Genomic DNA, 11,159 nt, shown 5'->3' with positions numbered 1-11,159 from the left:
TTGTTTCATTTCTTTGTTTTATTTCAGTATTAAAGTAATAAAACAAAGACACGACATGAATATGAAAATAAATAAAAGTAAACTGAATAAAGTGATGAATAAATTGTGAACGTTAATAAAATAACAGTGAGATTAAATACAGGAGAAAAACCAATTCATGTCTTTTATTTATTCTATAAATGTTATTTGGAGAAAACAAGGTACAAATTAATTAAAGCCTAATGAATCTTTAATATAATCTTTGTTGCATTTGATGACTAATTTACTGACTGTTTATTTTGTCAGTATCAGTCCTTCTGTTCTGCTCTTTACTGGATTTAATAACTATAATAACAACCTCTTTTTATACATTTATCTGTTTCACTGCACCTTGTGTATATTTGTACATTGCACTTCATACCGTAATTAATATGTTATTTCTTCTTTTTATTTCAGTAAAAAAAAAAGTTTGAGTGTTGCTTATATCTTTTATGTATGTAAATGCTGCTGCTACGCAAAAATTTCCCAGCTTGGGATTAATAAAGTATATCTATCTATCTATCTATCTATCTATCTATCTATCTATCTATCTATCTATCTATCTATCTATTTAAAGCACTGATACTGCAGTAGAAATCCTCTGTTACAGGTGGTCAGAGCACAGGATCAGTTAGGTTATAATGCATCATGTGTCCCTGTATGGAGGACAGAAGCTGCCAAAACATCACATAAATACAATTATTGGCCATTTTGCAAACTAAAATATAAATAAACAACTAAATAAATGTGACAAATTAAAACAGAATCATCAGATAAAGTCTCATTTTAAACATCAATACATGCCTTTATTTATTTTGATGTGATTTTTGGTGCATTCAGAGATTTATTAACGCATTTCTTTACGTACTGTGAACATTGATTGTGTGATGATTATTGACTCGTTCAGTCTGAGGAGCTGCAGACAGCTGAGACTGGGCGAGAGACACCCAGAACACAGAGAGAGAGAGAGAGAGAGAGAGAGAGAGGTGATGTCACGGGTCAGGTATCGTGAGAACGTCACCTCCCTGTGAGACCAGGAAAGACCAGGATCAGGTATCACCTCCCCACCACCTCCTCCCCTCCTCCCCACTCTTTGTTAACAGAGGTGTGAACCAGAACAAAAGAAGAAGAAGAAAAGAAGAGGAGGAGGAGGAGGAAGAGGAGGAAGAGGAGGAGGAGGAGGAGGAGGAGGAGGAGGAAGAGGAGGAGGAGGAGGAGGAGGAAGAGGAGGAGGAGGAGATTTCCATGTAGTGATGTCTTCTGCTCAGAGGAACTGATTCCACAACATGACACTTCATTAATCAGTGCTGATCTCTGTTCTGATGTGTTCTGATGGATCCAGGTGGGTCAGATCAGGTAGTGATCACAGCAGACATCTTTCTATCATCAGGAGGAAGAGAGGAGGACTTTCTATCCTCAGGAGGAGGAGAGGAGGACTTTCTATCCTCAGGAGGAGGAGAGGAGGACTTTCTATCCTCAGGAGGAGGAGAGGAGGACTTTATATCATCAGGAGGTGGAGAGGAGGACTTTACATCATCAGGAGGAGGAGAGGAGGACTTTACATCATCAGGAGGAGGAGAGGAGGACTTTATATCATCAGGAGGTGGAGAGGAGGACTTTATATCACCAGGAGGAGGAGAGGAGGACTTTATATCATCAGGAGGAGGAGAGGTGGACTTTCTATCCTCAGGAGGAGGAGAGGTGGACTTTCTATCCTCAGGAGGAGGAGAGGAGGACTTTCTATCCTCAGGAGGAGGAGAGGAGGACTTTATATCATCAGGAGGTGGAGAGGAGGACTTTACATCATCAGGAGGAGGAGAGGAGGACTTTATATCATCAGGAGGTGGAGAGGAGGACTTTATATCATCAGGAGGTGGAGAGGAGGACTTTATATCATCAGGAGGAGGAGAGGAGGACTTTATATCATCAGGAGGAGGAGAGGTGGACTTTCTATCCTGTGTGTGTGTGTGTGTGTGTGTGTGTGTGTGTGTGTGTGTGTGTGTGTGTGTGTCTCCCCCTGCTGGACGCTGAGCATTAGAACAGAACACGATGGTCCACAGTGACAGCCTGGTTATTTAAAGCTGAGGGGAGCAGAGTGAACTGGGAACCAGTGAGAGTCTGTTCTCTTCTCTCATTGGCTGATGAGATGTGACCTTGTCACACAAAAAGGTAATTACAATAATAAAGTTCATTGTGTCAGGTGGTGCTTCAGAGTTTTACAGTACTGCAGGATGGACTGAAGGACGGGACAGACTGAGTCTGGAGGCAGGATGCTGCTGTTCAGCCTGGGTGGACAGAAGGAGGGCGAGGAGAACCGGTGCATGGTTGGTTCTGGACCCTGACAGCTCCTCTTCTCTGTCAGTGTCTGGACTGTGGCATACAGACAGGTTCCTCTCTGACTGTTGTGTGGTCTCAGTACAGGAAACAGAGTGAAAAACATGATTTGGACCAAGAACCAGAACTTCAGCCTTGTGTGTGTGTGTGTGTTGAGCTGCAGGACTCTGGAGGACACCAGGTCCTTGACGGCAGGTTAGTGTGGTCTTCAGGTTACGTGTGAGAACCATCAGGACTCTTCTGACCAACAACGTGCCGACAAACTACACACAAACACATTTAAGGTCTTTTCACAATAAAAGCCTGGTTTCACTGCATCTCTTCCTCATGCTGGGCTAAGCTAAGCTAAGCTAATCCTGAGGCTGTTTGTTTAAAGAAGAACGGGACGACAAAGAACAAGTGAAACCTTTATTAACACAACAACATGTTGACAGAGCAGAGAGTGTGTGTGTGTGTGTGTGTGTGTGTGTGTGTGTGTGTGTGTGTGTGTGTGTGTGTGTGTTCAGTGTGTGGAGAACTTGGGCAGCTGGTTCCCCAGAATGACCCGTCTCTCCACTCCGTCCTCCGAGATGCTCGCCAGTCTCACCACACCGCCGCTGGAGCCGTCCCTCTCCATCGCCAGAGACAGAGCTGTGAGACAGATGGGTCAGAGACAGACGGGTCAGAGAATACATATAAACATGTGACTGGCTGCTGGACCACGGTGGACCAGGTGAGTCAGAAGTTGAGCTGCTTAACATTAACTTCTGAGTCGCTGTGAGGTTCAGGCCTCTGATCTACGTGTTGAAGTGTTTCTGTTCTGTGAGGTCAGCGCTCCATCTTCTGTCCTGACAGCCGCCCGACATCACTGGCCTCGGGCTGTTGGACCTCAGTACTGCTGCACATCGTTCCCTGGTGACTCTGTAACTCTGGACAGATTCCTTGTGTCAGAATCATCTTCCTGGATTCAGCCAGGCTGTAACGTTCAGGGATTAAATCCTGACTAACGAGAATTAAAGTAACTGGAGAGAAAATGTTTCCTACGTCATCACAACCCTCCAGGATACAAACAGCAGCTGCCTCGTTCACCTCCATCACTTCATGGGCCGGTCTGAACCTCACAGCGACGAGCCTGAGCACTCAACGCTTCGCCTGTGTGTACGTGTCTACAGTGTTGGGAGTAGAGTTCCCAGCATGCCTTGCAGCAGCAGTGTGTACCTGCAGCAGTTAGCTCCAGACACTGCTCTTTGCTCATGCCGGGCTTGTAGTTGGAGTCCATGAAGCCGTAGATGTAGGTGCTGCCGCTGCCGCCCACCGACACCGGCTGCCTCACCAACATCCCACCAATGGGGACGCAGTACACCTAACACAAGACACAGACAGGTGAGCAGTCAGACAGGTGAGCAGTCAGACGGGCTGTATACACTCAGTGTACATCAGTGTAAAGGTGTTTGGTACCTGTCCGCCCTTCCTGCGGTCCCAGCCTGCCACCAGGATCCCGGCTGACAGCTCCTCTCTGTAGCGGTAGCAGCTCGCTTTGAACAGATTGGCTGCCGTCTCCACCAATGGGGGCTCGTCCAGCTCGATGCTAGGGGTGGGATCACACACAGGTTAATATCCGAAACACCTGTGTGTGTGTGTGTGTGTGTGTGTGTGTGTGTGTGTGTGTGTGCGTGCGTGCGTGTTACCTGTGGAAGCCCAGCTGGTAGGTGACCACGTCAGCGATGGCCTGAGTGTCAGCGGCTGATCCGGACCTGCAGCCGTCACATGACGTCACGTTAACTCACAGGAACACACAACAGGAACACACAAGGTTCTCAGGTAGGACTATAAAAGGTTCCTGGGTTCCTCTGAGCTTCTTGGATTGGATTAGAAAATGTTGAGCTTCTTAAAAATATCTTCTGATTCCTTAAAACCTTCATATCAAAAGATTATGGACCTCCAAGATCTTTGTTGTTTCTTAAATAGCTCATGTAAACAGGTTCTAGGTCTGGATAATGTTCCTGTGTTCTCTAAGAGTTACAACAAAGAGTCTGGAGGAAACTTCTAATAAAAGGGTTCTGCTCTGCCTTGTAAACTTAGGTTCCTACAGAGATCTTTAAATGAACCTGGGCTACATTAAGACATATTTGGGTTTCTGAGAGAAGGTTCTGGAGTTCCAGATCAGAAGATTTCAGCTTGATAAAGGTTCCTGAGTTCCAAGATAAGTCTCTAAAGGTTTTATACAGAACAGTTCCTGAGCTCTCCTCTACAGCTCCGGGTCTGGGAGCTCATCAGAGCCACTGACCTGCAGCAGAAGATCCGATCGTGGATGGGAGTCAGTTTGTCTGTGACTCTGTTGGCGATGTAAGCTCTGAGAGACAGACAGGCAGAGACAGACAGGTTCAGGTGACTGGGTACGACACACAGCTTTATTATACTCCGTCTTTTGTTTGTCTCACCCTGTGGTGGTTCGAGAGTCGGCACCAATCACCACTCCTCCATCGTACTCCACCGCCATGATGGTGGTCTGACAGGCAGGCAGACAGACAGACGGACAAACAGGTTACTGAGCATTATAATCAAGTTCAGTCCTCTGTATCAGTTGAAGCTGACATAATGATGATTGTCAGCCGTTAAGTCAAACACGAGCTCTCCTGTTAGCTCATAGCACAGTTAGCACTGAGAGCTAATGAGGTATAATCAGAACCATCAGCGGGTCAACGTCTGTTTATCAGAACCAGCAGCGGGTTAACGTCTGTTTATCAGAACCATCAGCGGGTCAACGTCTGTTTATCAGAACCATCAGCGGGTCAACGTCTGTTTATCAGAACCATCAGCGGGTCAACGTCTGTTTATCAGAACCATCAGCGGGTCAACGCCTGTTTATTATCGGACAGCTGACAACAGATGTACGAACACGTCCAGCGGCTTGTCCCGCTTCTGCCACTGTTATAAACCAGCTCCTCTGTCTCGGTCCAGTCTGGTTCGGTCCTGTTTGTTCCTCCTCTGGTCCAAACTCACAATTATTAGCAGTTTGCTAGCGTTAGCCGCCGTTAGCCGCTGCAGAAGTGCTGTCTCATTCAGCCGCTGTTTATACTTAAACACCCTCCACAGGAACAGAACCGGGTCCGGCTCGGTCCACCCCGCTCCCACAGCCCGTTTACTCACCCCGGTGCTGACTTCCTGGCTGGTCCAGTCCGGGACCAGCTCGCTTTTGGCAGATACCTTTTGTCCAAAGTTCGGCATCATTGTTGCTAGCGCCGCCATCTTGTCTGTATGTGAACGGAGCGGGCACGCGCGGCGCTGTACGTGACGGTGGTGCGTCTGATTTACGTAACCAGCGGTGTGTGCGTGTGCGTGTGTGTGTGTGTTACTAACAAAACCATAAACCAGTACCAGTAAACACACCGTCAGAGTTCTTTCAGTTATACTTTTTATTTTAAATTTTACACTGAACCAGCGACACAAGAAGAGTTTTGTTCAGGCATGTTGTCGGACACCTCTGCAGCGGGGCCTTAACTCAGTTTAAAAAAACTTTATTGTACACAACGTGTTGGCACAAGGTGCGAATATCACCTACTGTATGAGATGAAAGAGAGAAATCAGACAGAAAACATAATAGAATTAAATAATAAGAAGAAAGAAAGAAAGAAAAGATAAAACAGTCAGTAAATCAGAGTAAAACAGGTGAAGGGAGAGCTGCTGGTCTTCAGTAAGGTTCCTCCACTGACCGACAAAGTTTCAGTGCTTTTTTCTTCTCCATACAGTTCAGACATGAAAAATAATGACGTAGTTCTTTATGAAAAACACAGAAGTTCGGTCTTGATTTCATGCATCTGTTTCTATGAATAAAAGGTTTACAGAGATGATAAAAGTGTTAACAGCAGGTGACAGGACGCCTCTGTCACAGAAACACCATACAAAACAAATAACCAGTCTTACAATCTAAAAACTGTAGAAATGATACTGTGTTTGATGAGAATGGATCCAGTTCTTTAACCAAGGTGTGATATTAGGTAGTCTAAGATCAGTGATAGTGTGACCAGTGACCAGAAGTGAAGGAAGTGTTGGGTTCACATTACTCTGACACAGATTATAAGACATCACCACGACAGACTGAGGGATTTCTTTGACAGGATAGTTATACTGCCTTCTTTGTTTGACTGAGTATGTTTCCTCATTACACTTCAGCTCACATCGCTCACACAGCAGAAACATCTCTTCCCGTGGTTTGTCATGTATGCAGGCCGTCCATGCACACCGTGTGGCTCGAGGTGGCTCGTCTGTGCCACAGTTCACAAACCAGGACCATGAGATGTTGGACGGGAGTTTTAGAATAATACGGGCTGACGGAGGTCACTGCAGGTGAACTGGCCTGATGCAGCTGCATGCACACTGCACCAAAACATACAGACACGATGACTCTAACCGAGAAAAACGCCAGCTTGTCACCAATATTTCTACTGTGAGGCTGAAGAAACCGGCGAGCTGAGGTCTTTGAATGAGACTTCACGTCGTCTTTGCCGTGAGACAATAATATCGTCTGTCACGGCGTTTGGCCGCGACAATATTGTGATATGAAATGTGAACATCGCCTGCTGGAGGCAGGTCGATTATCAGGGCTGATGTTCAGGTGTTCTGATCAACGGTATCGTGGTTATTCTGTCAGATCGCAGATGAAATACATTTCTGACTAGTTTGATGATGCAACATCCTGTCAAACAACGCCGTCTGATTGGTCACACAGTTAATACCCTATAAACACTGACTAATCTAAATCTGCAGATGAACTAAATGCTTTAGATGAATGTAGTGCAGTGGAAATATAAAGTACTCAAGTAAAGTTCCTCCAGTTCAGGTCGGCAACCTGCAGCTCTCTGATCCCTCTGATGAGACTCAGCTTTTGAACATAATGAGTATTTAATTAAAATGTATTTTATTTTAGTTCGTTCATTTTGAAAATGTAATTCTATGAAGATTATGGCGATCTTGTAACATCTAAATAAAACGTGTTAAAATATTTTTGTCGCTCTTTATACACGTCACAACCTCCGATGTGCGACACGCGCCAGTCTGCAGTTTCTTTAACTTTTCCACCCCAACATGTCTGAAGAAAACAGACGTTCAGTGAGAAACTGGTTCACCAGTGTGTTTAATATGTAATGAGAAACTAGCTAACAACAAAAAGTCAAATGTCAAGACATTTCCAGAATAAACACGCAGCCTTTGCTCAAAAATATCCAGATGGAGATGAGAGACACGGAACTGACACAGAAGGCTGATCTGAGCAAAAATCACTTGAAGAAGTGGATGAAGTCAGCAGTTTAAAGTACATGTGATAGTTCTGTTGCCGCTCAGGAAATAATCAGGCACCGGAAGCCGTTCACAGATGGAGAATATATAAAAGAATCTTTCGTTAAGATTTCAGAACATCTATTCACAGACTTTAAAAACAAGAGTGAAATTGTGCAGAGAATCAGGGACATGCCCCTCTCTGCAAAGACTGTCAAATCACCAGACAGCAAATCAAAGACATCAGTTCAGCTGTGGCCTACTGAATAACATGTGATGAATCTAAAGACAGAGGTTGTTCTGCCGGTATGTAAACTCTGCTGGGCCACAGGAAGAAATGATTGAGTTGATACCACTAAAAGGCCAAACACGGGGGGAGGATGTCTGTGAGGCTGTTCTGAATTGTTTAAGAGCCAAAGGAATGCACAGAAGTAATGAATGTTGTCATTCACACTGTCAGTAGAATAATGGCGAAAGATCTCCTGCTGCACAACAAAGTCCGGTGGCTGTCCAGAGGTGAGGTGCTGAAACGCTTTGCCGCGTGTCTGGAAGAAGTGAAAACCTTCCTGCTGAGCTGGAGCAGCCAGAGTGGCTGGAAGAGCTTCCTGAACACACTGAACACACTGAACACAGCTCTGCAGGGGAGGGGACACACAGCTCTGCACATGCTGGAGGAGGTTTTGGCATTCGAGAGAGATTCACCAGAGATTTACAGAAAGGTTCACTGTCACACTTCCCCAGTCTGAGAGAGTTCAGAGAAGCTCGCATGATGAATTTGGAGTATTCACATTCTGCAGTCATCACAATGCAAACAACGTTTGGGAAACGATTCAGTGAGTTCAGAGAGGAAACAAACACATTATCCTTCCCTGTCACTCCCCTCAGCCTCGATCCATCCCTGTGGAATACGACAGCATTTCCAGGTGTGAGTCCACCTGATCTTCAGATGGAACTGGCTGACACACCGACAAAGACAGCGGACCTTGAAGATGTTTCACGTCAGAAGGCCGTACTTGCTCAGAATCACAAACGGCGTGATACTGAGAACCTTCCCAGACCAGAAGAACTTTGGATCCACATGTGTACGTGAGCAGATGTTCTCCAACATCAACTTTATTAAAACAAACATCACAGATGGCAGCTGACAGTCCTGATGGAGGTGACGGCCTACAGCCTCGATGTGCAGACGCTGTGCTGAGGTTCAGAATCACATTCACCAACTGTGATCAATATTTTAATTGCCTATTATTTTGCATATATTCATGTTTTTTCATTGTTCAGTGAAGTAGACCTTTTATTATTCAGGCTGCCAGCTGACTGCAGGGCGCCAGGATGACATCACAGAGAGGACGGTGTTTCTGTTTCCTGCCGGTGGATCATTTAAGTTCAGTGTGTTTTATTTCATTATTACAAGAAGGATTCAAACAGACTTTAAGTATTTTTACTTCAGCCCAGCGTCTTTTTTCTGTTGCATGCAGAGATGTTATTTCATTTCCCTGCAGTCGCTCGTTGATTTCATGTAAAACATTATAGTTTGTTTATAGCACAAAATAAAATCCTGTTATATGCAGAAATGTTATTTCACTGGCTCCCAGTGTTTCCTTCACTGAGTGACACGGGTCCAAATGGATCTGAGTGGTAAAGGTTGCCGACCCCTGGTCCTGCTGGACCTCAGAACAGAACTTCCTCCAGTTGGACTTCAGAACAGAACTTCCTCCAGCTGGACTTCAGAACAGAACATCCTCCTTTAAATTGTAATTTGGCTGATTTCTTTGCTGGTTGTTGGTATTTTGACACAACAAGTTTCATCTTTACTGAATGATCATCGGTACCAAACATCACTTCTCAGCCTGCTCGGTTTCTAATAATGTGTTATGGGCCCAGAAGAAGCCACACGGGTCGGGCCCTGTGGCCCACACCTGGGACTGCTGCTCTTTAACTTCAGGACTTGTTCTGAATGACTCACCTGGTCTAAATGAAGGACAGATCCAAAGATCACTGGTCTGTTTTTAACCTGTCACAAAGATTCACTTCTCCTCTGAGACCTTGTATATGACCAGTTGTGTTGAAATGAGAAAACCTTCAGAACCAGCACATGTTGTGACCCGGTTCCTCCCTTGGATAACAGCTTCTGCCCTGCAGCTCTGAGGCAGCTGTCGCTCTCAGCATGACCCACCTGATGTTGTTCTTTGGGTTCAGTGTTCTCACATCATCCAGAGATTAAACTTCCATCCCTTCATGTTTGGATCAACAAGTTCACGTCACTGTCAAGTTCCACTTTGCTTCCTCATGCGGTGATCTGACTTCACCTCCCTCTGTATGAAATCTGTCCCCAGGAATATTTAACTTTACCAAGATCTTGGATTGTGAACGTGTCCTTCACACTTTCAGGTGTTTGACTGTCTGTTGCTGCAGTGACGAGATAATAAGGTGATTAATGCAGAAGGTCTGAAACAATCAGGACCAAACTGGAAGAAAATGCTGCATTTCCAGTTCAGAATCCAGATGAATGTTGTGTTCACAGAAGACAAACTGACCATGAAAGTGTGTTAATGATTATCTGGGTCTGTTATTTGCGATGCTACACTTTATACTTTATACTTTAATTATCACGACTGTGTCTGCTCTCACTCACATGCTGGTATTTGTGTCTCTGTGGGTTCAGCTGTGTTCTTTGTGATAAACCTCTCTGGCCTGTTTCTGTGTCCTGTGTCTGTGTGGGAGAGAAGATGTGCAGGTCACTTCCTGTCGTGACCAACAAACCGTATCTGGCTTCTTCCTGTCTGCTGTAACATCTCTGGCAGATAATCGCGGCGGTCAGAACTGCGTTTGCTGGTTCTACAGGTCCAGTCTGCATGGACAGGCTCAGTTGTTGCTCTCTCACCTGGATCTCTGCTACTGCTTCACATTTCACTTCTCAGTTTCACCTGTAATTTTCATTCCAGGTTTAAAACATCATCATAGTTACAGTGATGCAGATTTCATGCCATGATTGACTGTCGCAGTCATTTCACTCATCAGCATCACCTGTAAGTGTGTTCAGGTAAACAGTCTGTCGTACCTCCTCTGACGGAGAAGTCGCTCCTTGGCTGGTTGCTGAGAGAACGTCCTGTGAAAATGTTTGGACATCACCTCCTCCATCAGCATCATGTCATATAGTGATATATCATCATGTCCACTGTCTGTCTTCAGCGTCTCTCAGGTTTACGCTCGTCTTCTCTCCGTCAGCCAACTCGGCTGTGACGATGTGCTTCGTGGCTCCCGAGTCAAACATGAGGTGTTTCTGCTTCACTCTGCTGACGGAGCGTCTTCCCCCGTGAAAGCCAACATGTTGTCCTCTCCATCAGCCGCTTGCTTCACCTCGTCTCACTGTCTCACTGTCTCACTGTCTCGCTGCTGTTTGCATCTTTATGTGTGCAGCTCTTACAGAAGCTGCAGCATCGTCTGTGGTCTCTGTTCCCGTCGCTGGCTTCACTGAGCTCCAGGTCTTTGTGACCTTTCTGGCCGCAGGTATAATAAATAAGTTTCATGTTAATGTTTTCTCTTCCTCTCAC

At 45.4% G+C, this 11,159-nt stretch overlaps 1 protein-coding gene across 1 annotated transcript; it reads right to left on the bottom strand.

The window, feature by feature from the left end:
• Positions 1 to 2,794: 2,794 nt before the first annotated feature.
• Positions 2,795 to 5,653, bottom strand: psmb6 (proteasome 20S subunit beta 6). The gene is made up of 7 exons (XM_037111292.1): positions 5,482 to 5,653; positions 4,773 to 4,840; positions 4,619 to 4,684; positions 4,020 to 4,085; positions 3,790 to 3,919; positions 3,550 to 3,694; positions 2,795 to 2,982 (listed from the first exon to the last, which is right to left on the bottom strand). Exons 1-7 carry the CDS (start codon positions 5,578 to 5,580, stop codon positions 2,855 to 2,857), a joined length of 702 nt encoding a protein of 233 aa, XP_036967187.1. The 5' UTR covers positions 5,581 to 5,653; the 3' UTR covers positions 2,795 to 2,854.
• Positions 5,654 to 11,159: the final 5,506 nt, after the last annotated feature.

This window comes from Acanthopagrus latus, chromosome 10 (assembly GCF_904848185.1).
Source record: "Acanthopagrus latus isolate v.2019 chromosome 10, fAcaLat1.1, whole genome shotgun sequence".
Lineage (NCBI taxonomy): Eukaryota > Metazoa > Chordata > Actinopteri > Spariformes > Sparidae > Acanthopagrus > Acanthopagrus latus.
This window is presented reverse-complemented; position numbering and strand designations above follow the sequence as displayed.

Excerpts from the sequence above, each read along its gene's own strand:
- psmb6 (XM_037111292.1), bottom strand. The coding sequence starts at position 5,580 with ATGGCGGCGCTAGCAACAATGATGCCGAACTTTGGACAAAAGGTATCT. Across the intron at positions 4,685-4,772 it reads GACTCTCGAACCACCACAGG|AGCTTACATCGCCAACAGAG; the intron begins GTGAGACAAACA and ends TCTGTCTCTCAG. Across the intron at positions 3,695-3,789 it reads ACCGCAGGAAGGGCGGACAG|GTGTACTGCGTCCCCATTGG; the intron begins GTACCAAACACC and ends GTCTTGTGTTAG.